The 24,724-nt window shown below is 49.5% G+C and overlaps 1 protein-coding gene across 1 annotated transcript; it reads left to right on the forward strand.

The window, feature by feature from the left end:
- Nucleotides 1-2,645: 2,645 nt before the first annotated feature.
- On the forward strand, nt 2,646-24,366 carry FAM83D (family with sequence similarity 83 member D). The gene is made up of 4 exons (XM_065893449.1): nt 2,646-3,125; nt 16,398-16,565; nt 20,446-20,570; nt 23,454-24,366. The coding sequence occupies exons 1-4, from the start codon at nt 2,649-2,651 to the stop codon at nt 24,364-24,366; spliced, it is 1,683 nt and encodes a 560-aa protein (XP_065749521.1). The 5' UTR covers nt 2,646-2,648.
- Nucleotides 24,367-24,724: the final 358 nt, after the last annotated feature.

Consider the following 24,724-nt stretch of genomic DNA (forward strand, 5'->3'; position numbering starts at 1 on the left):
AAAAAGGATGCTGTCTTGGACCCCTCTGGATGCTGGCTGCCAGAGCAGGGACACATAGAAATCTCCACACTTGGGCTTGAAAAATTTCATAAACAGGCTGGGTATGGGGAGAGAAGGGAAGAACGGAAGTATCTTTGTAGCAGCGGACATTCATCCATTTAAAAAAGTATATTGAGGACTTCCCTGGTGGCGCAGTGGTTAAGAATCCGCCTGCCAATGCAGGGGACACAGGTTCCAACCCTGGTCTGGGAAGATCCCACATGCCACGGAGCAACTAAGCCCGTGTGCCACAACTAATGAGCCTGTGCTCTAGAGCCCACGAGCCACAACTACGGAGCCCATGTGCCACAACTACTGAAGCCCACGTGCCTAGAGCCCATGCTCTGCAACAAGAGAAGCCACTGCAATGAGAAGCCCGCGCACCACAACGAAGAGTAGCCCCTACTCACCACAACTAGAGAAAGCCCGCGTGCAGCAACAAAGACCCAACGCAGCCAAAAATAAAATAAATTTATTTTAAAAAAGTATATTGATACATGATAATGGTAATGTCTCACATTTATGAAGCACTTTACAGTTGTATATATGTCTTCTCATTTACACAAAGAAAATGAGGCCTAAAAATTGGCTATTAGATTTAACACCGTGGAGCTCATGACGATCTCTTTTTTTTAAGATTTTTTTTTTACGTGGACCATTTTTAAAGTCTTTATTGAACTTGTTATAATACTGCTTCTGTTTTTTATGTTTTGGTTTTTTTGGCCGTGAGGCATGTGGGTTCCTAGCTCCCCGACCAGGGATCAAACCTGCAATCCCTGCATTGGAAGGCAAAGTCTTAAGCACTGGACTGCCAGGGCAGTCCCTCACAATGATCTTGACAAGAGGTTTTGGTTGGCCAGTGTAGGAATCAGCCTGATTGGACAGGATTCAAGACAGAATGGGAAGAAGACTGGAGATGGCAAGTAGAGACAAGTTGTTTGAGGCTTTATGCTATAAAAGTGAGAGTGAAATGGGGAGGAAGCTCTAGAGGGATGTAGGGTCATGAGTGTTGTTTGCAGGATGAAAAATATTACAGCATGTTTGCATGCTGATAGGAATGAACCAGTAAAGCAGGGAAATTGATGATCCAGGAGAGGAGGGAATTGCTGGAGAGACATAGGTTAGTAGTAGGGGGATTGGCAACTACTGCCCAAATGGAAGGACTGGCATTAGATAGGCTCACAGACAGCTCATCCATAGTAACGGAAGGCCCAGTATGTGGGCAGAGATGCAAACAGGTAGGAAGATGTGGTGGGAGCATGTGGAACTATCTTCCCTGACTGCTATCATTTTCTCAGTGAAATAGAAAGCAAACTCTAAAAGTAAGAATGAGAGAGGAAAAGGTAGAGAGAAGTTAGGGAAATAGAGGCTAGCAGGCAACCTTAAAGGCCCACTTGAGACCATGAATTTCAGGCACAGCTGGTGGGCATGACTGTGTCTTTCTTTTCCCCTGCACTGTACGGCAGCCTGGGTGCAGGAGGAAAGTAGGTGGAGAGTGGGGTTTAACCAGGTTTGGGGTTTTGCCAGGCAAAAAACAAGGAGGTGAGGGACTTCCCTGGCAGTCCTGTGGTTAAGACTTGGCCTTCCAATGCAGGGGGTGCAGGTTTCATCCCTGGTTGGGGAGCTAATATCCCATATGCCTGGCGGCCAAAAAGCCAAAACATAAAACAGAAGCAATATTGTAACAAATTCAATAAAGACTTTAAAAATAATACACATCAAAAAAATAAATCTTAAAAATGAAAGAAAACGATCAGGTGAGAGAAGAGAAAGCTACCTGAAGGTGTAATCAAAGGAGTGGCTATTATGACGGACCGGTATTTTTGAACGAATGAATGAATGATTTCAATACTGGGGAGTGGCTGGCCTCACCCAAGCTCTGAGAGACCCGGAGAAGCACGGTCAGTGGGGTCAGTGTGCCCCAGCAGGTCCCAGCCTCTCCTCCCAGTTCACATTTCTGACCTCCCTGGGCCTTGTAGGGCCGCGCTGTGGGGCGGCCGGCAGGGGGAGCGCGAGGATGCCTGTGGTCGGGCTCTCCGGCTTCAGTTCGGGCTCCCTGCCTGCCCCACCGCCCCGTGGTACCGCCCCGTGGTACCGCCCCGTGGTACCGCCCCGTGGTACCGCCCCGTGGTACCGCCCCGTGGTACCGCCCCGTGGTACCGCCCCGGGTACCACGGCCACTCAGGCCTGACATCTGCTCTCTAGTTGATCTTGATGAACTCGGCTCCCCGCAGGACCATAGCAGGAACGCTACCTCGGAACAGGAACGTAGTCGCCAAGACTAAATTCCGCTGGGCAACCACGGAGCAAGAACGTGGTCTCAGCCGCAGTCCCGGGCCTCTACGGAGGCGCTGGGTGGGGCAGAGCTGCGGGGCGGGGCGGGGCGGGGCGGGGCCGGGCCGCGCCGCGGGGCAGCCAATAGCACTTAAGGGGGCGGAGTCGTAGAGGCGTGCACTGCTTCCGGACTCTGCCGTCACAACAAGGCAGCCAATGGGAGAGCCAGGGAGGGGCGGCGCGGCCAATGGCGCGGGCCGGTTAGATTCAAAGGTGCCTATAAAGCGTCCTGCATTGCCGTGGTGGTTCGAGCCGTCTTGTGTCAGAGCGCCGCCATGGCTTTGCGGTCCGATGGCCTGGACGAACTGCCCGCAGCGTGCCTGTCGCCGTGCGGGCCGCCCAACCCGGCCGAGCTGTACAGCGAGGAGCGGCGCTTGGCGCTCGAGGAGCTGGTGGCGGGCGGCCCCGACGCTTTCGCGGCCTTCCTGCGACGCGAGCGCCTCGGCCGCTTCCTAAATCCCGACGAGGTGCGCGCCATCCTAGGCGCGGCCGAGCGGCCCGGCGAGGAGGGCGCGGCAGCGGGGCCCGAGGATTCCTTCGGCTCGTCGCACGACTGCTCCTCCGGCACCTACTTCCCCGAGCAGTCGGACCTGGAGCCGCCGCTGCTGGAGCTCGGCTGGCCCTCCTTCTATAAGGGCGCCTACCGCGGGGCCACACGCGTCGAGGCGCACTTCCAGCCCCGCGGCACGGGCGCCCGCGGCCCCTATGGCTGCAAGGACGCGCTGCGCCAGCAGCTCCGCTCGGCGCGAGAGGTGAGCGCCGCGGCCCGGCTCCTCGGGTCACTTCGGTCCCCGGTCCGACGGGACACTCCCTTCAAAAACGGGAAACTGAGGTCTGCTAGGAGCGCGAGCCGGGTGGTCCCGGGGTGCCGGCTCGCCCCTCTCAGCGTGTATCCCCTCGGATCCCCGATCTCCTCCCGGGCCGCTTCTCGTGGCAGGGGAGAGTGGGAGGAGTCTCGGTCCCCAAGAAGGCGGATTGTGCCCAAGTTCCAACTCCTAACATTCACATTCCCTGGGAGGGTGATCAGAAGTCCTGCTAGTTGCAGCTTTCAGTTAAAACCAGTTGTCAGACTGGCTGTCAGCCAACTCTAGATCCCGCTTTCAGGAGCTTCTTAGGAGATGCAATACCTAAGAAGCGCATAACCTAGGGGAAAATTCCTGAAAGTTGTCCCCAGAGACAACTGCGGGGCATTAGGAGTCTATCATTGCTAGTCACCTGCACGTGCCTTTTGTTGTACGTACCAGAGTGGCAAAGTGACCCCCGACCCTTTTTCCTCCTGCAGGCCTGGAGGGGAAGTTGCTCCTTCAGTGAATGGGTGGGGAAGGGAGTTTGCGTTTCCATAAGCTGGAAAAAAAAATGCAGATACCCCTGCATTCAGTCATCTCTCTCTTCACAGTGGGTTTTGGTGCAGTTGTCTGACTCTTAGTGTGACAAGGTATTGGGGTGCAGTGGGAGGTTTTGTTTCTCTGCCAGCCAGGATGAGACTGCAGCAGGGTGCTGGGTACTAGGGGTCTGGGAGGAAGAATGCAATCCAGAAGGTGGGAGGGGTGGGTAGGGTGTGGCAGCAGACTCATTCCTCCAGAGCCATGATCAAATGCCACCTCGCTTGCTGACTGGCAGTGCCCAGCTTCCTGGCTGTCTGCCTGTGCCAGAGACATGGCAGGTAAAGCCCCAGGCCACGGTAAGACTTGGTAGGGCTCCTACCTGAGTGTGTCTAACTGTGGTTATGATATCTGTGCATCAAGGCAGTTGAAGTAGCCAAGAAGGGACAAGCCCTGACTTACCAGTGTCCCTGTGCCGGGTGCTCTTTGCCTGATGGTGGGGTTGCAGTGGGTAGGGGGTACGGTAGGCTAGTGCCTTGCCTTTGTGGGCTCCAGCTAGGCTATTCTCAGTCTTGCGGTGCTTTGGGTGTGCTGAGGGTCCTTTTGATGCAACAGACACTTGTGGGTTCAGCGGGAAGATTGAAAAGATGGAAAAAGACACCATTTTAGGATAGGTGTGCATTCCCAACGATCACGTCTAGGGGGAGAACTTGGGCACTTGGAACTTGAGAAAAGTAATGAACGGGTCTTCATGAAAGAGAGAATTGCCCTATCCTCTTGCTTACATCCAATTTTTAGTGGTAGTGGAGGGGCACTGGAGCTAAGACCAGAGGGAAGACTGTCCATCAACTCATGCTGGTCTTAGAAGGGGCTCAAGGCTGATGCTCAGACACCTTTGTCTTGTAGGCATTCTGTAATGCATTCCTGGGTAGAACCTCCTGCCGTGCTCTGTGCCCTAGTCCAGCTTCACACTTATATGTTCAAGATTCTGTATTTGGAAAACTGCCCAGGTGGGCAATTTTAACTGAGAAAGGTGGTACGTTACCTTTAAATCTGATGAGTATTTTCAGTGTCTCTGCCATATGCCAGATTGCTTGCTTATTCAGAGCCTACTGTGTATTGGACACTGTGCTCCAGGGGCTGGGGCCACAGCTGAAGGACACGATCCTTGCTTGCACTTGAGAGTTGACGGTCTGCTGGCGGGAAGCAGTGAGGAAGTTGCTGCAGGCTGAAGAAAGCTTTAGGGGTGATGGTGACCTTGGAGCTGGGTCCAAGAGGATGGGTGGGGCTTGCCAGACCAGAGGATAGGGACCGGCCCAGAAGTGTGAAAACACCTGGCCTTTTGGGAGGCAGCCAGGTTCCTCACAGCTGGAGCAGAGAGTATGTGGGAGTTAATGGTAGGAGAGGAGGCTGAAGGGAAAGACTGACGCAGACTGTCGAGGGCTTCGCACGCTACTGGAAGGAGCAGTGGGGAGCCATCGCAGGTTTAAAGGGAGGAGAGGAGCTGATCAGATTGGGGTTCCTGAGCGGTAAATGCTGGCGAGAGCAGGAAGGGGGATGGGTTAGAGAGGGGCGAGACTGGAGTAGAGGTGGTAGTAAGGAGGGGCTTAGGGATCTACACGTGAGAAGGGGGTCTGTGCTAAGGCAGTGCTGGGGCTCGGGCAGGGGAAGAATTTTAGGTAGAATTGACAGGACTTGGTCATGTCACTACTTAGGAAGGGTAGTGAGAGAGAGGGCAGGAAAGTAGGCAAGGCCAAGGAGAAGGTATAGGAAGAATTGAGTTTTTTTAGCTTGGGTGAGTGGTGATGCCACGAAATTAGAATACAGGAGAAGAATGAGACTGAGGGTAGGGATGGGGAGGTGAGTGGGATTTGAGACACGCTAAACTTGAGGTCTCAGACACCATCTCTTTTATGTAAAAAAAAAACAAACCCAAAACCCCAAAACATAATCATGCTTTCTCTGCCGGGCACTGTTCCAAGTAACCCTAACGTAGGTGCGATTATTAGCTCCATTTGCGGCTGGTGAAATTGAGGCATAGAGAAGTTAAGTTGCCCCGAGGTCACACAGCCAGGGAATGACAGAGCCAGGACTCAAACCGAGGCACAGCATCTCTTAACCGCTATCAGCCACCATGCTCTGCCTTGTGCCATGTGGAGGTAAGGAGGCGTCACTGTCCCCAGGTGGACGGAAATCTGTGGAGGAGACAAGTGTTAGAGAGCTAACCTGGTGGCTGGTCCAGTGCGGCTGCTCCAGGTAGAGGTGTGGGTTGTGTACACAGGAGCGGCTGTGTCACTCCGAATACATCCTTTGAAGTCCGGTACCTGTGACGGCGAGGACTGTGGAGATGTAGGTCTCAGGCTGTTTCCGGATGAGATGAGAAGCCATTCTGCGTCTGTGTTCATATGGCAAAAGCGCTTGACGGTGTGATTGAGCACTTTTAAAGGGTCAGTTTCTGTGCTAAGCCCTTTACCTGGACTCTCTCAGTTAACCCTCCCCAACCTAAAAGGAGGCCACAATTAAGAAGAGACCAGGCACAGAGACGATAAGTAGCTTCCCCAAGATACAGTTAGTGTGGGACAGAGCTGGGCATGAGCCCGTCTGCCTGGCCCCTGAGCCCGGGCTCTCGACCACTCACCACTCCACAGGGCCCCCTGCCATGAGGGAGGGTTGGTGCTTTGGTAGTTTTCAATAAGCTGGGTTTTTTTTAAGGGTTTCTTAAGATTTGAACTTTTAATTTCCATGTTGCATATTGAAGAAAAAGGAAAATGGTGATGACAGGACTAGATCTCCCCTTGGCAGGAAGGAGACTGGAGTGGTCAGGGTACAGGCACAAGAAGCCAGTCTCACTTGGTAAATGGTGGTGTCTGATCCTAGCTCTGCGGCCTCAACGGATGGTTCTGGGATGGGTCCTCATCCAGGACTCATGTTGCTTTTGAGCCGTTCAGGCTTGTAGGGCCTCTGGCACCGAATAGTGCTCGGTAGGTACAGCGGAGAGCTCTCACGTGCACCTTTGATCATTCAGCAAGTGAGTTTGCCTGCCTGTCTGCTCAGCACGGACTTGTCCCAGGGTAGGTGGGACCAGGGCTGTGAACCTGCCAGTTCTGCCGTTGGCTCAGTTTCTGCGCACCTTTCAAAGCGTGGGTCTGCTGCGTTGAGTGAGGTACAGCACCTAGAAACACACGATTTATGTACAGCGTGGCTTCTGAATACAAGCTGACTCGGTGCTCAGTTGAGCTTCACCAAAGCTGGAGGAAGTACTGTTTTGGACTTTTTTTTTTCCCCCCTTTGGACTTCTTGAGAGCTGAGATGTCTGCTCTTAGGAGAATTTTGAACTACACAGGATTTCCCCCTTACACACATACTCTAGAATCTATCCCTGTACTACTGTATTTGTTGATGAGTCATTCATTTCTTTGTCTCTGTTGCCATGTGAATCAGCGTTGGGCTGGGCTCTGGCCCCCACAGATCGGCTGGGAGTGGAGACCTTGCCTGGAAGTGCTGTGTGCCCTTACTTGGTGATGTGCTGTTGCCGAGGCTCTTGGGATATTCCTAGCGTCTGGATGGGAGCTCACAGACAAAGCTCACCCTGCTAGGAGGTCCTGCACTCTCCAGAGCCATCGCTCTTACCAGCCGCCCATTCCCTACAGCTTTTGTTCCAAAGGGGCACTTTTGCTATGACCTCACCCTTGGGCATCCTTTTGATAACCTGAGCATTTGTAAAAAGCTGTCGTTGTGTTGACAAAGAGTCCTGCCTCCTAGGAGGAGTAACAGCTGAGGAATCTGTTGGAGGCCCCTGGTGTGCACGTGGATGTATCCAAATTAAGGCCCTCCTGGCCTTGCACAGTCCTCCTCTGAGTTGCAATTGAACCTGTGCAGTGTGAACAGTTCCTGTTCGGAACCCAGGGCAGGCTTTCTCAACCTCATCACTATTGACGTTTCGGACGGGATAACGCTCTTTGTTCTGAGCGGTTGTCCTGTGCATTGTAGGATGCTGAGTAGTATCCCTGGCCTCCACCCAGTGGATGCCAGAAGCACTGGCCCCCGCCAAAAAATGGTCATCACATTCAAAAATGTCTCCCCTGGGGAGGGGGTCAGGGGAAGAAGGAGTTACTGCTTTAGTGGTTAGAGTTTCAGTTGGGGGTGATAAAAAAGTTTTGGAAACAGATAGTGGTGAGGGCTGGCGACATTGCAAATGTAATTAAGGCCACTGAATTGTATGCTTAGGAATTGTTAAGATGGAAATATTATATATGTTATATATTTTACAATTTTAAAAAGTGTCCCCAGACATTGCCAGATGTCCTCTGAGGGGCAAAATTGCCCTTGGTTGAGAACCACTGTCCTAGGAAATCTCACCGATGTGTGAGATGCTGCCCACTAGACTAAGTGTGGCTGCTTTTTATCCCTTCCTTTTGGTTCTATGTGTCAGGTTAAGGATTTCGGAGTCTTTCACCATTTCATTTCTTTCTTCTTTTTAATTGTGGTAAAATATATGTAACAAAATTTAGCACTTTTTTAAAGTGTACAGATCAGTGGATTAAGGACATTCACCATCACCACATGCAACCATCACCACCATCCAGGTCCAGAACTTGTTCATCTTCCCAAGAGGAACCTCTGTTCCCACTGAACAATAACTCGCCATTCCCTCCTCCTCTCAGCCCCCAGCAACCACTATTCTGTTTTCTGTCTGCCATTTCATTTCTTTATTCTTTTCACCTGGCATCCACTGGGCAGTAGAGAAGCTGCAGAATTATTCTCTGGTTCCTTTATGGATAAAGGATAAGTTCTCTCAGGAAGAAACGTAGTAGGCCTACTGGCTTTTTTAAAGTCCGGATGCAAATGATAGAACCTCTGGAGGGGAATCTGGCAATATTCAGCAAAATTTCAGTTGTATTTACCCATTGACCTAGCAGTTCCATGCCTGTGTATCTGTCTGAAAGATACACTGGCGAAAAATATGAATAGGCCTATGCAGTTGGCTGTTTGTTGCAGCACTGATTATAACAGCAAAAGGCTGGAAGGGCTCAAACATCCGTCAGTGGCAGATTGGTGAGTAAACGGATCCTTCTGCATAGTGCAGCGCCTAGCAGCTCTGAAAAGGGATGAGCACTAGCTCTGTTTCCTACGATTAAGTGGCTAGAACCGCAGTGACCAATGCAGCAGCCGTTGGCCACCTGTGGCTATTTAAATTTATGTGACTTAAAAGGAAATACAGAGCTTCCCTGGTGGCACAGTGGTTGAGAGTCCGCCGGCCGATGCACGGGACACGGGTTCGTGCCCCGATCCGGGAAGATCCCACACGCCGCGGAGCGGCTGGGCCCATGAGCCATGGCCGCTGAGCCTGCGCGTCCGGAGCCTGTGCTCCGCAACGGGAGAGGCCACAACAGTGAGAGGCCCGCGTACTGCAAAAAAAAAAAAAAGGAAATACATTAAAAAACTCAGTTCCTCTATTGCACTAGTCATATATCGAGTATTTAATCACTGCTTATGGCTAGTGGCGGCCATGGACAGTGCAGATACAGAACCTCCACCATCTAAGAAGTTTCTGCCGGGACAGCACTGGTCTAGAACGACGCGTATCATACACTGCCTTTTATCTACAGGGGGGATATGAGCATATACATATACATATGTATACACACATACACACATATACGTACTCGTTTAGTAACATAAATGAGTATGTGTACACATGCATACTTTTATTTATATTTTTTAAAAAATTGGAGAAACCCAAAGCTAGTTGAAGTTATTATCTTTGTGGGGACGGCAGAAGAGAAGGGACAAGGATGGAAGCTAGGTGTCTCTGGATGTAGCTTGTTTTGTCGATTGGACTTGGGAGCCAGGCAGATGTTTTACATAATTATAAAAAAAAATAACTCACGATGATAAGCCCCTTCCCCCCACAAAACGTCTCTTGATGCTTTCCCCTCCCTTTGAAAAAGCCCAGCCCGCCTGTGTACTTCATGCTAGAATAGTGCAGAGGAAATGTTGCTGTATGTGGCTGGTCCCTGCACCCCTGGGGCCATTGAAAAATTGGTTTACCCACCGCTGCCTTCCCAGAGGAGCCCCAGGCCACTCTCTGCAGATAGAGGCTCCATCGGCAATTTAATCTGATACTTAAATTGCTAATTTTATAAGAGCCCATGAAACTTAGAGAAAACAACACGCACCAATGAATTTAGGTTTTGCTGTGGAAATTGACGTTCTCTTTGTCTTTAAACCCTGATGTTGATATCAAGATCATTATTGAAAGGTTTTATTTTAATTTTTAAAATAATTTATTTATATTTGGCTGCGTTGGGTCTTCGTTGCTGCACGCGGGCTTTCTCTAGTTGCGGTGAGTGGGGACTACTCTTGGCTGCAGTGTGCGGGCTTCTCATTGCGGTGGCTTCTCTTGTTGTGGAGCACGGGCTCTAGGCACCTGGGCTTCAGTAGTTGTGGTGCGTGGGGTCAGTAGTTGTGGCTCATGGGCTCTAGAGAGCAGGCTCAGTAGTTGTGGTGCACGGGCTTAGTTGCTCCGTGGCATGTGGGATCTTCCCCCGACCAGGGCTGGAACCTGTGTCCCCTGCATTGGCAGGCGGATTCTTAACCACTGTGCTGCCAGGGAAGCCCCATTATTTAAAGATGTTAAAAGAAATTTCCAGGAGAAAATTTCTGTTCTGTTAAAAATCTGTAATACATGGGGTGAAAATATAGGTCTTTTTTTTTTTTTTGGCAAGAAGGTCTCCAGAAGAGGCAGGAGCCCTGGGGACTTGAATGAAGTCGAGTCGGGTGTCACTCAGTCTGCGTGATCAATTCAGCAGGCAGGCTCTTGTCGACCACCAGACAGGCTGATGCATCTTTGCGCGTGTGTAGACCTTTGGTAGAATTCCAAGCATCTCTCACATGTGTCCTTGCTTTATGACCATGGGTGGGAAGGGAGAGAAACTGAGGTGCAGTGAGAAGGGGTGAGTGACACAGACTTCCTGCTCCAGGCAGAGGAAGAGCTGGAATGAGAACAGGAATGACCGACCCTGAGTAGCCCCTCGAGGCTGCTCAAGTGCCTGCTCAGAGCCCTACCCCGCCCATCGAGGGTGTGTGCATCAGATGATAGAGCTCGGAGGAGCTGTGTTTGAGGATGCCGAGCTCAGGTAGAATGACTTGGCCAGGGTCGGTGGCAGAATTAGGACTAAGACTATGACAGCTGCCATATAAGGGCTTTCTGTGGTGCCAGGAACTGTCAAGTGTTCTCTCTTGACCAAACCTACTGCAAACACTACAAGGTGGGTAGCATTATTTGCATGTTGTAGAAGCCAACAGAATGGAAGTAACTTGCTAGAGGGAACATGGTGATGAGAAGTGGAGGAGCCTGCATCCACGTCCAGGTCTAGCTCTGTAGCCTGTTCACGTAGCATCTGTGCCTCCCAAGGTTTCCTGATTTAGTCAGTTCAGAGTTAGTCAGCAAAACTGCCCGCAGAAAGAAGTGCCTGCTGTCCTAGGGCATTTCAAGGTGCCTGACGTTCGCTCTGCAAGTTGTTTTGTGTTCTTAGTGATCATCCTTTGTGATGGGCTCAATCTCATATACTTTATGCAATACTCTACTGATCCTTCCAGGATTTAGTCTAAGCTTTCAATCATTTGAAGACGGAACATTAGATTTGTTTGCAATAATGTTTAATCTAACACTTTTTTTTTCTTTTTTGGCCGCACCGTGCAGCATGTGGGATCTTAGTTCCCTGACCAGGGATCGAACCTGTGCCCCCTACATTGGAAGCACGGAGCCTTAGCCACTGGACTGCCAGGGAAGTCCCAATCTAACACTTTTTAATAGGTAGCTCTGGGGTCAGCTGGGCTGAAATTCCAGCTCCTGTGTTTGCCTAAGTGTGTCACCTTGAACAAGTCACCGAACCTCTGCACACTTTATTTTTCTTATCAGTAAATTGGAGATAACAATTAACGGGGTTTTCAAATCTCAGGATACCTCTTTAGAGCTTCTGGCAAACAGAAAAGATTTCAGTTCTGTGTGAAAAGTAACATACACAGGGTCTGTGCAGAATACCCTGGGGACTGCTACCTGTAACCACGTGGATCACCGGGTCCCATGGTATAAATCATCGAGGGACGGTTAGGAGTGACTGAGGGAGGAAAGGCTTGAGGTTTTGTCACCTGCGATGATGACATGGGACTTGGTGCAGGAGTGGCTGCTGTAGATGTGGCTGGAGAAGAGCGGGAACAGCATGGGGACTGGTAGCAGACCAACCATCCAGGCTCCGACAGCTGGGTGTTTCCTCTTTAGGTGTCATGTTAGGACCAACGTGCGCTGAGTTGCAGATGGGCTTTTGACCCTGGATCGGACACTCACAAGCCACCACTTGCAGAGCTTTCCACCTCTAGCAGAGCGGGTAGGCTCTTTGTAGCATAGGCTGGGACAGGGCAATACCCACCGTGACCATGTGGGCACTAGATGAGCATGGGATGCCCACCTGCCTATGTGTCTCTCCTTTGTCCATCCCGCAGTATGACTCAGGGAGTGGGAGTGATGACTGCTTTCAAGTCCCGGTGCTCTTCTAGGGCCCAGCAGCCTGCAGCATGGACGCCAACACCTAGGAGATGTGGCCAGCTCTGCAAAGCAGACACTCAGCTGGCTAGCAAATGAGCCCAGGTCATTGTTCAGAGAAGAGTCTGTCCCTTCACAGACTTAAGAAGCCCCAGGTCTAGTTCAGCTGCTCCAGGCTTGGTTGCATGGGGGCGGGGGTGGGGTGGGGCTGAGGGCAGAGAGTAAGGGGGAGCGGGGATGGGGTCTGGAAGGAAGGCGGGCCTTCCTGCTGACTGCTTCCACCCATAGGGCTGTTCTTCCTCCAGAAGTCTTTTAAAGGTCCTGCTCTAGAAAGAGGAGGGGATGTTGGATGCAGGGGGAGTCAGAGGGATAAGCATCTCCATCTACCCTCTAAGTACCCCGTGGGCGTTCAAACCCAATTATTTTCAACACACAGGAAAGGTTGAAGCTTCAAAACCAAACAATGAAACTAACAGCAAATTAGATACTGACTCACTACCTAACAAAGGTGGTGTTTGCACAATTGTTTTGTTAAATGATAAATCAAAATTCAGTTTGGCAGGCGCCTTATACTGTGGGCCCCGCTCCTGGGGCCCTGCTTCCAGCAACCCTCCAGCTCCTCGGCTGTGTCCCGGTGGCACCTGGGTGCACGTCCATCGGCCCCGTCGCGCTCACTTCCTGTCTCTCCTGAGGACGGGGACTGACCCCGGATTGATTTTCTCTCACTTTGTCTTATGAGCTCGACTCATTCTCACATGTGTGTATTCAGAACCCCTTTATGAGGTTTTACTGCCACCTCAAAATCAGTTTCAAAACCTCTCTCTCTCTCAAGATTGTTTGTTTCCTGTTTGTGTGGACCTGAATCAGCCTCCCTCCACCCCCATCTCTCCTCCCTCATCCCAGGGAGAACATTGCTTACCTTTCCCACGGGCCTCTTTCCCTTCTCTGTGACCCTCATGGCTTCCTGCCTGGCCCACCATCGAAACCTCTATCACTGATTTTTATTCTTTCAGTCTTTAGTCCTCCTAAACATTTGCTGAACCTAAAAAGCTACCTAAGTGCCTACTGTGTTTCAGGTACGTAGGTATGTGGCCCTGTGTTGCAGGAGGGGGGCCACATCTTCCAGCATCAGCTTCTTCTGTCCTGTTGGGTTCATCACTAAACTCATCACTCATCCTAAACCTCCTCCCCTCCATGGCCTGTATGATCCTGACACCTTGGTTGGCGTCCAAGGCCTTCCATGCTCCTGCACACTCACCTGTCTCTCAGTCACGTCCTGCCGCTCCCTCTCGTGCATACTCTGCGTTCCAGCCAGCCTGGGACATACCCCATCATTTCCTACATCTTCCTCTGTCATCATGCGGCTTCCTGCCGGATGCCCTCCCCTTTGCTTCTCCCCTGTCCAAATCGTCCTGATGTTTGATTCAACTCAAAGGCCATCTCCTCCAGGATTCCTCCTTTTCTCTCCTTTGGTAAACATTTGAGGGCCTGTGTTGGGTCTACGCCTGCAAGGGAGATGCTTTACTGTCTCCCCCTCCCCGAAAGCGTTCCCCTGATTTCCTTGCCTGTTACAGTAAGTATCATTTTCCTTCCCTGCAGCCTGTGTCCTCTCTTTGTGGGTAAGTCAGGTGCATGTCGAATCCTTTATAGCCATCTTTCTACCTAGCACAGGGTTCAGCCCACAGTAGACTCTGAGGTGCTGGCTGCATTTGAACACCTATTTCATGCCTGAGCGAAGCCCTTTCCATGCTTTGTCTCATTTAATCCTCACAACAGCCCTGTGATGTGGATGCTAGATGATATTATCCGTATCTTCCAGAGGAGGAAACTGAGACTCAGAGAGATTAAGCAACTTGCCCAGAGTCACACAGCAGTAAGCCACAGAGCTGGGAACTGTGCCCACGCCTTTCTGCCTTTTAACCAATAAGTTGTTTGGCCTGAATTAGTGGGATAGATACATCTCCAAATAGGATGTATAAAAATGCATTGGAGGATATAAACTTTTGAAGATGCCACCAATTTAGAAGGAACACTTTTTATTTTCTATATCATTGTCTCCAGTGGGGTTTAGCTGTACCCTTTGCCAAGAATAGCTCACAGCTGGGGCTTTGGCAACATTAGAGAAAGGGAACCAGAGAGATAAATTGTCTTTCCCAGACTCCCTCACAGCAATGACTTCCTGGGAGCTGGCATTTCTGGGTCCCTCCTCCTGGTGGACAAGACTCTGAGGTGTTAGAGATGGACAGTAAAATCGTCTCTTTGTCTCTGCACTTCTTTTTTAAAAAATAAATAAATTATTTATTTTGGGGGGCTGCTTTGGGTCTTCGTTGCTGCACGCGGGATTTCTCTAGTTGCGGTGAGCAGAGGCTACTCTTCTTTGCAGTGCGCGGGCTTCTCATTGCGGTGGCTTCTCTTGTGGAGCACGGGCTCTAGGTACGCAGACCTCAGTAGTTGTGGTATGCGGGCTCAGTAGTTGTGGAGCGCAGGCTCCATAGTTGTGGCGCACGGGCCCAGGTGCTCCGCGGCATGTGGGATCTTCCCAGACCAGGGCTCGAACCCGTGTCCCCTGCACTGGCAGGCGGATTCTTAACCACTGCGCCACCAGGGAAGCCCCTCTGCACTTCTTTGATACCCAAATACTTAAGGGGTAATGACTCTCGGGTACTGGCCTGAGTCCTCTGGGCCCCCAGAGATGAATCAGTCCTGTTGAGGGGCCTCTGCTCTCACAGACCTGTAAGTCAGTCACCTTAACGTTCAGGAAAGGATTTAATGTGATTGGAAGAGACTCATGTTTTTGCTGATGAGGTTACGAGGAGGGTGGTACATTGCAGCTCCAGCCTGCAGAAGAGTTCCAAACCTTGGCTTCGGGGAGCGGTTTCCTAAGTGACAGTCCTGGCTCTGACCCGATGCAGGGGCTTGTACGAGACCCGCATGTTTTGGTTCCCCCGCAGACCTGCCAGGAATTAGCTGACGGCCATGCTTTCAAACCTGCAGAGGGTGTGATTAGAGGCTTTGCTGCTGGAGCGGCCTCTCTTGAAGCAGGAAAGCCAGGAGCTGGGAGATGTTTCCCTGCGCTGAACTGTCTGGACGGCTTAAGCTCTGGACTGGTCAAGCGAATCAATGAACAGATACCAGAGGGATCTCTTGTATGGGCATTTGATGTGGCCTAGTCATTTAATGCTCACAACAAATCTATTTTGCAACGAAGGAAACAGGCTCTCGAAGCAGCTGTAATCTACCCAAGGCCACGTGGCTGAGGTGGCCCTTAACTGTACTGTGTGCTGAGTGGGGAAAATTGATTAGGAGGTACAAATGGAGCCGGCTCGTTGGGGAGCAGAAAGGACTGGTCCAAGCTGCAGGGCAGCATCCTTAGGACATATTTCCGTGCTCTTGTTGCGGGCTTGCGCTGCGGACAGATACCAGAGAACTTCAGATACCACCTTTTACAGAGGAGGGGCTGGCGCCCTGGGAGCCATTAGGTTAGATCCTGACAGGTGGAGGGAGCAGACGTCATGAAGAGGTAATGCGCAGCAACAGTCAGGAGGTGGGAGAATCGACTTGCCTGGCTCAGTCAGTTCCAAGCCATGAGTTGGTGGTGGATGAGGTGGCCCATTCTAGATTATGATAGAAAACCATATTGTGATCCAAAACCAGACAATAAAATCAGACTTGGAGACTGTTATACCCAGAAGGGGGGCCTCAGAGAGACTCTTAAGTTTTTACATACCTGTTTTACAGACATGGGCAACAAGCCACGTGTCTAAAATGATGGTGGGTTAGCTGCAGAACCTAGATATCTTGCCGGTCTGAGCTGAGCTTGTGAGACGGGGGTTTTAGTAAAGGAAGAGAGTTGAATGGAACAAGTTCATAGGAGGTCAAAGTAGTGGAGGAATCTATAGTTTTGAGAAATTTGCAGTGTGGAGGAGAGTGGCTGGGTCAAGTCCAGATTTGTGGCATACAGTGGCCTGAGCGTCTTTGGAGACAGACAAGAGTCCACGGTGAGAGGAAAACTGATACCGCAGGAGAAGGAAGGAAGAGTATTGTAGGACAGGGATCCTTTCCCAGCTCTGAGACGGGGTCCAGAGTCTGGACAACGAGCTGTAAGGTGGTGTCCTTGTGGGTTGACCGCTGGCTCTTCTCTCTGCCCCACACCCTAGGTGATTGCAGTGGTTATGGATGTTTTCACGGACATTGACATCTTCCGAGACCTGCAGGAAATCTGTCGGAAACAGGGAGTTGCTGTCTACATCCTTCTGGACCAGGCCCTGCTCTCTCAGTTTTTGGATATGTGCATGGATATGAAAGTTCATCCTGAAGAGGAAAAGGTTTGTGTTACACTCTTTCTAGTTTCACCACAATCAGCAAATAATGACTGAGCATCTGTGACCTCCCCGTTGGTGGTGGTGTCCCCGTTGTAAGGGAGGGACCTGAGGCTGTGAGAAAAGTCGTTTGCCTGAAGCCTCACAGGAAAGAAAGACAGAGTCAGGTTCAGACCTTGGCCTCTCCCTCACGTCACGATGCCTCTTAATGGGGAGCTTGTCTGTTGATGGCAAGATGCTGCCTTGGAAGCTGCTGCTTTTGACTGCAGCACTGGTAGGCTCCAATTTTAATTGTGAGGACCACTGTTTACGGAGTCCTGCTGTGTCCTTGGCACTGTCCTAGGCTCTTGACAATGTTATGCAACTTAAATCCTCACAGCAGCCCCATCAGGTGAGTGGCGTTATACCTGTGTTTCATATTGGGAAGTGGTGACACCAAGAGCCCAGTGTCTACAACTAGAAAGTAGTGGGATGGAGTTTCCCCATCTGTCGGCCTGCCTGCAGCCCCAGTGTTCTTAAATCACTGTCAGATGCTGCCTCTCGTTTCTCATTATTATAAAATTAGACTTTTTATGTCCTTTGCTCTGAGCATGAAAGTAATTTGAGCTTAAGTATTTAAATGTAAGGTTATGTAACTTAGCAAGCTTGTTCTCTTTAGTAGAAAGGCAAGAAAAATAGTCATTTATTACACCATTCACTTCTTAAAAATTAAGCAACTTAAGAGCTTCAGAACTTAACTCATCAACTTGGTTCATCACCTTAATTCATCAACTTAGTTTCTCACCTATGTGAGCACCTACTCTGAGCTACTCATTGTTCCAGGTACTGGACACAAGGCGACGAGCAAAGTGAATGAAGAGGTTGGACTTTGGTTCTATAGGCTACCACGCAGGGGACATGAACTTACCGCCTTGTTATTATCAAGCAATTTGGTTTACACAATTTTGACTGTTTAACTTCTCTTGAGAGCTCATGTTCGTTGTTCTCCCTCAAGAGGAAACAGGATTGGGTTTAATTAGGTAGCTACTAACTTGTCACTAGTGCTTAAAAGCAAATCCATGATGGAGGTAAGCCTTGGAGCTTGGAGACGGAATGAAACAGTCAGCCCTGTGACCTGACAGTCAATTTAAAAATGTGTCAGGTGGACCCAAGGGAAATGCAAGTCAGGCCTGGAAAGTGCATCGTCATCTAACCAGATGTTTAGTCCATACCTGCTCTGCCGCAGAGCCTGGTGAAGAAATTGAAGGTGTCGATGTTTAATTTCAAGGTGCTCTTGCTGTAATTGAGGCTGTGTGTGGGCAGCAGGAAGATCACAGCATAGCCCGGCCACGACTTTGATCGAGTGACTGGCTCTGATTCATCCACTCAGCAGAAATCTAGGAGGATTTGCTGACTCAGTTGCCTGCTGAGTTGGTTGCTGCCTTCGTGGGTGTCTGGATCCTCTAGGAAGGGTCAAAGGGAGATCTGTCTTTTTGGTCTCACCCATGTTCATCATGTCTTAACTTCTTCTTCGGGAAGCACCACTTTGCCATGGAGGCTTCTCTCACCAGGGCCTGTGTGTGCTGGTGAACCTGCCCCTCACCAGAAGAAGTGGGGGTGACTTCTTTTGCCCTGGTGCTGCGGCTGGTGCAGAATGTTGGGTGTCCTGCCTGCAGGAGCTTGGTCACACGTTTGTGTGCAGGCACTCAAAAGTGCTTTGATTGTAAATCAACTATACTCCAATGTAAAATAAAAATTAAAAAAAAAAAAATGCTATGACCACAATCACAGAGGCCTACATAGCATTCAGGTAAGTTCCAAAGGGAAAGATGCACAAAACCACACTGAAATCTGCCCACAGTGATATTCTTTATGCTTGTTATTATATGTTGACCCTTTGAAGATCTGCTCAGGGATCGCCCGGGAAGCCCTCCCCTGCCAGCTTCATGTGCACCTCTATGGAAGGTTCTAGGTTTTTTGTCTGTTTGTTTTAATTTTCATTTTGAAATAATTTTATTTACAAAGGAGTTAGAAAAATAATATTAGGCATCCCTGGATACTCTTTGCCCAAATTTTCTAAATGTTTACATCTTACAAACCTCAGTACAAATTCCAAAATCAGGAAATAAACTTGATATAGTACTATTATCTACTCTGTAGACATGATAAATTTCACTCATCATTCCATGAATGCTGGTTTTCTTATCCAGGATCCAATCTGGGACCATATCTTGCATTTATGTCACTGTCATTTCTCCTTAGCTTCCTCTCATCTGGAGCTGTTCCTCTCTTTCTGTGTCTTTTACAGTCTTGATGCTTTTGAAGAATACTAGCCAGTTTTCTGTAGAATTTGGGTTTATCTGATGTTTCCCCATGGTTAAATTCATATTACGCATTTTGGTAAGAATATCGCAGAAACAATGTTATGCTATGCCCTAATTTTTTTGTTTTGTCTTTTGTTTTTATTTTGAAGTAGCGATAGATTCACAGAAATTGCAAAGATAGTACATAGAGGTTTCCATGTATCCTTCACCCAGTTTCCCCCAATAGTTATACCTTATGTAACTTACAGCACAATATCAGGACCTGGAAATTGACATGGGTACCATGTGTGTCTATTGTTTCGTGCCATTTTATCACGTATACATATGTGTGCCCACCACTGCCAACAGAATAGAGAGCTATTCAATCACCACAAAGATCTGCCTCATGCTACATCTTTATAGTCACATCCACTCCCCTCTCCGTGCCCTCCCCTGCATCTTTCACCCCTGGCAACCACTAATTTGTTCCTCATCTCTGTAATTTTGTCACTTAGAGAATGTTATGTAAATGGAATTATACAGTGTGTGACCTTTTGAGGCTGGCTTTTTTTCACGCCCTTGATATCTGTCCAAATTGTTGTGTCTATCAATAGATTGTTCCTTTTCATTGCTCAACTGTATCATATGGTATGGTTGAACCATAGTTTGTTTAACCATTCGCCCGTTGAAGGACATTAGGGTACTTTTCCAGTTTTTTACTGTTATGAATAAAGTTGCTATGAATATTTGTGTACAGGTTTTTGTGTAGATGAAGGTTTTCACTTCTTTCGATGTTGTTATGTCTTGCTATAGTGTTTAATCATTACTTTTTTAAAAAATAAATTTATTTATCTATTTTTGGCCACACTGGGTCTTTGTTGCTGCGCATGGGCTTTCTCTAGTTGCAGAAAGCGAGGGCTGCTCTTTGTGGCGGTGTGTGGGCTTCTCACTGTGGTGGCTTCTCTTGTTGCGGAGCACCAGCTCTAGGTGTGCGGGCTTCAGTAGCTGTGGCACGGGGGCTCAGTAGTTGTGGTGCACGGGCTAAGTTGCTCCACAGCACGTGGGATCTTCCCAGACCAGGGACCGAACCCGTCTACCCTGCATTGACAGGCGGATTCTTAACCACTGTGCCACCAGGGGAGTCCTGGGCTATTATTTATTAGCAATGCTATTAAACTAAAGAGGAGGAGAAACATCAGCTTAGCTTCTTCAAACCTTTGTTAAAATGTTATCTGTCACTGGCATGTTTTCTTTGATGATTTTATCCCCCCACATTTTGTTTCAAAGTCATTTCTTGGATTCTATTGTTTAGTGTCTCCAAAAAGTGACTCTTCTAGAGCACGTGTCCACATAAACCGAAGGTCTCAAAAATAAGTATGCATGCATAAAAAAGCATGCAAGAAGATGAACTAAATGTTAAGTAGCGTTACTTGAGTCCTGAGAATCATCTGGCTTGCGTGCTGTGGGTGTTGTTACCGAATGGTGACCGTGAACCACTGACCTGCTAGTAAGCTTGTCTGTTTGGAAATTGTAAACTAAGGCTTCTTTTATCATGTGCTCACTGGATCATTCATTTCTTCTTCTCCCACTTCCCCCACCAACAGCTGATGACAGTTCGGACGATTACAGGAAATATTTACTATGCAAGGTCAGGAACTAAAATTGTTGGGAAGGTTCATGAAAAGTTCACACTGATTGATGGCATTCGTGTGGCTACAGGCTCCTACAGGTGAGTTTCCGACTCGTCCATGCTTATTAATCTAAACTTTTCAGAGGAAGTGTGCTATATAAAGGTAAAAGCTGCTTTTTCCTCTCAGTGTGAGCCTTTATGGGCAAGCCTTCTGCTATGTGTGCATCTGTGTGTGTGTGAGCTTGTTAATCAAAGCCTCCTCCTCTGGAAGGTGGTCGGGCTGGGATCCCCTCCCCTGCCTCGTGGTCCACAAACCTAAAGTACAGAGGCTGAAACTTGCCTGGAGACCCGGTAGTGAGGGAGTCCTAGATTCAAGGCTCAGCCAGGACTGCAGTGGTTGAATTGGGGGTTAACAGAGACAGGAACAGTCTCAACTCCTGTTCCTTGGGGCCTTTGACCCCCCACGTCCCTGCCCACTTTAAGGGAAGGGCAGTTGCAGGCATCAGCCTCAGTGCAGAGGGCACAGCTGAAGCAGCCCCCTTACTTTAATCCTTCACCTTGCTTCAAGCCTTGTGATTTGGTGCTTTACTCTAGAAAGTACTGATCCATGCTTCTGGCTTCACCTTTGAAGTCTCACGTTGGCACGGCATCTGAGGGTAGAGAGCAGGGAAATTGAATGGAGGGTGGAGACAAAGAGTGGTAAACACCAATCTCCAGAGGTTAAGATATACCATTTTTTTTTTTTTTTTTTTTTTTGCTGTATACGGGCCTCTCACTGTTGTGGCCTCTCCCGTTGCAGAGCACAGGTTGCAGAGCACAGGCTCCGGAGCGCAGGCTCAGCGGCCATGGCTCAAGGGCCCAGCCGCTCCGCGGCATATGGAATCTTCCCAGACCAGGGCACGAATCCGTGTCCCCTGCATCGGCAGGTGGACTCTCAACCACTGCGCCACCAGGGAAGCCCAAGATACACCATTTTTACTTAGGTCTCTCTGATGGTGGTGTGTTCTGCCACCTCTGTGTTAGACTCTGATGTTATATGTGAAGTGTGTCTCTACAGTTTAAAAAAGAAAAACGGGGACTTCCCTGGCGGTCCAGTGGTTAAGACTCCGCAGTTCCCCTGCAGGGATCATGGGTTTGATCCCTGGTTGGGGAGCTAAGATCTGCATGCTGCACAGCCCACCCCCGCCCCCCCTCAAAAAAGAGGGATAGAAAAACGTATATATATATATATTTTTTTTTTTCTTTTGCGGTACGCGGGCCTCTCACTGTTGTGGCCTCTCCCGTTGTGGAGCACAGGCTCCGGACGCGCAGGCTCAGCGGCCACGGCTCACGGGCCCAGCCGCTCCGCGGCATGTGGGATCCTCCCGGACTGGGGCACGAACCCACGTCCCCTGCATCGGCAGGCGGACTCCCAACCACTGCGCCACCAGGGAAGCCCCAGAAAAACATATTTGTGAAGAAGCACGCATCCCTGAGTGATAACTATGTGTCAGCCCTGGGTAAAGGTGGGTGTGCAAAGGCTTGTGCAAGATGAGGCCAGCAGATCAAGGAGCTCTTGGTGTCTTTCTTTTCAAACAGTACTGTCATTGCTTGGAACAAAACTTGAACTCTTCTTGGAGACTTTCTTTCATAAGATGTTTGGAAATAACAGGAGGAAACTAGATTTTCACCCGAAGTAGGATTTATCTGTATTACCCAAACTTAGCTCCAAATGGTTTTTTGGCTGTTCTAAAAAAGTATAAAATATAAAAATTACCCCCTACAAATGAAATATGCTACTATTGAGGACGAGGACGAGGATGGCTTCTATTTGTTGAGGACATTGTAAAATCCTGGTGTTAGGTGTCCTGTTTACATGATTTCACTGAGGATTTCTTTCTTTTCAGGCTCTGAAGGCAGCTCTCAAGGTGAATTTGCATTAGCCTAGGTTCTTGGTTGCAAGAGACAGAGTTGCTACTATGTTTTATGATTTCTTATGTAAAACACCCTACTCCTGATACGAATTTCTGTATCAGTGCGGTGACTTCAAGTGCAGAAAGCTAGCTCAAACTACTGTATGCAGAATGGAATTTACTGGCTCACATAATTTGAAAGTGTAGAAAGGGACCCTTTGTTTTCAGCTCACCTTGACGTAGGGGCCATGCATTCATCAGAACACAGTCTCCTGGTTCTGCTTTTCTCTAGTTGATCTTTATTTTCTGTCAGGCTCTTCATTTGCAGGCAAAGATCCAGGCTTCCTCACGTGGCCTTCAGTAGCTGTTTCTCAAAGAGGGAGACTTTCTTTCTCTCTGCACTGGCATCAGTCTTGCAAAATTCCCTGGCTCTCGCTAGCTCACATGCCCACCCTGCATAGGTCCCCGCATCCCAGGGGATAGGATACTCTGGCCAGCCTGGCTCACCTGCCCACCCCTGTTGTGACTGGAGAGGGTACATACATGAAGCTGTCTGCGCTGGGAGGGGGCAGGGTTCTGTTACCATGGGAAGGAGGAGGTACGCTGGACAGGCAGGGGCGCACGGCCACTTGTCAGCTCTAAACGTGCGTTGAGCAACAGTGTCATCGTTAGAATGACAGTCCTGTCTCCCTTTGTGAAAAGGGCAGCATGGAGGAGGGACCGGGGCCCAGTCTAGGCTCTGCCACTAGCTTCCCCCTGTGTCGTCGCTAGGCACCTTCCTCGCTTCTCATGGTAAGGGCACTGGCCTAAGTGCTTTAGGAGCCCTTTCTAGTTTTTAGCAACTCTGAGGCTGAGGAGTGTAAATTTTAGCCTGTTAGTTGAACAGTGGCCTTTTTACTCTTGTGTTAACGCATTCCTAGGTTATGTACTGTGTTAAGGCAACTTGCATTCACACTACATGGTAGGTGTGCTGTCACCAGAGTTGTGACTTATGTCTCAGGATATCTGGGCTTTATATTCAGGTTGACAATAAGTAAATGAAGATCGCTCATCCTTACCAGCTTCTGTTTGTTTGTTTTTAATCCTCAAGTTTTACATGGACGGATGGCAAATTAAACAGCAGCAACCTGGTCATTCTGTCCGGCCAAGTGGTTGAACATTTTGACCTGGAGTTCCGAATACTGTACGCACAGTCAAAGCCCATCAGCTCCAAACTCCTGTCCAGCTTCCGGATCAGCGGTAGGTTTGACCATCTCATCAACCAGAAACCACTGTGCAAGGAGCTCACGCTGGGCAACCTGCTGCGGCTACGGCTGGCCAGGCTCTCGAGCAGCCCCAGGAAGGCCGAGCTGGGCTGTGAGGAGGGCCAGGCAGAGGCTGGGCGCGAGGATTCTGAGGCCTCCACCATCAGTGAGGAGGGCTGCTTCAGCAGCCGCAGAGACAGGCTGGAGGGCGGGAGGGTGACCGATGCCACCACTCAGACAGAGCCAGGAGAGGAGACGCCCGCCGTGAGCATGAGTGACGTGGGGACACAATCCAGCATGGCCACGGTGTGCACTGGCACCCAGACTGACATGGACGAGAATGTCCTTTCCTTTCTGGAAACCCAGGCTAAAGAGGGGTCAGCAGTATCAAAGACGTCTGTGTCGCGATCCTCCAGTTTGAGGTCTTCCGCCTCTCTGTCCTCCCAAGGCTCTGTGGCCAGCTCCATCGGCTCCCAGACTTCCCTCAGAGCCAATGACGTCGTCACACCTGGACACCCCAAGTACTGGAGCACCCCCCACTTGGATCTGTGCTCTGGGGACTCATTGAGAAAGTTGAATAAAGAGCGGCAGATTCACTTTGCCGGAATCAGGTCCCGGCTCAACCACGCGCTGGCCATGCTTTCAAGGAGAACGTTCCTTACTGAAAACTACCTCAGTTTTAATTCTGGAAGTTTTCCCAGATCATCAGCTAATTTGCTGGCTGTTAGAGAAATCACGCTTTATCCCTCCTCTCAGTGACTGCTCCACACGTTCAGGGTGCCTGGCTTCACCCGGGCTTGCAGTAGACATCGTCGGAGCATCCCACTTTATAGAATGTCTCCTGTCCTAACTGCCTTTCTTTCACCCTGATTTTCTTTGAATTCTTTAAACCGCATATTATTTTACATGCTTTATTTTTATTTTGTTCTTATCATGTATAAGCCAGGTCTTGGTTTTATGGTTTCAACACTATGGGTACAGTTTCTTGGCACGATTTTAATACTGATCTCTCTTCAAGAGAATGTTTCAGTGTTCTCAGGTAATTCAGATAAGAGATAAAATATGTGTTGCATTTTTCTAGGTTTGTATGCCCTATTGTTTTCGAGGTTTGGAACGC

This window comes from Phocoena phocoena, chromosome 15 (assembly GCF_963924675.1).
Source record: "Phocoena phocoena chromosome 15, mPhoPho1.1, whole genome shotgun sequence".
NCBI lineage: Eukaryota > Metazoa > Chordata > Mammalia > Artiodactyla > Phocoenidae > Phocoena > Phocoena phocoena.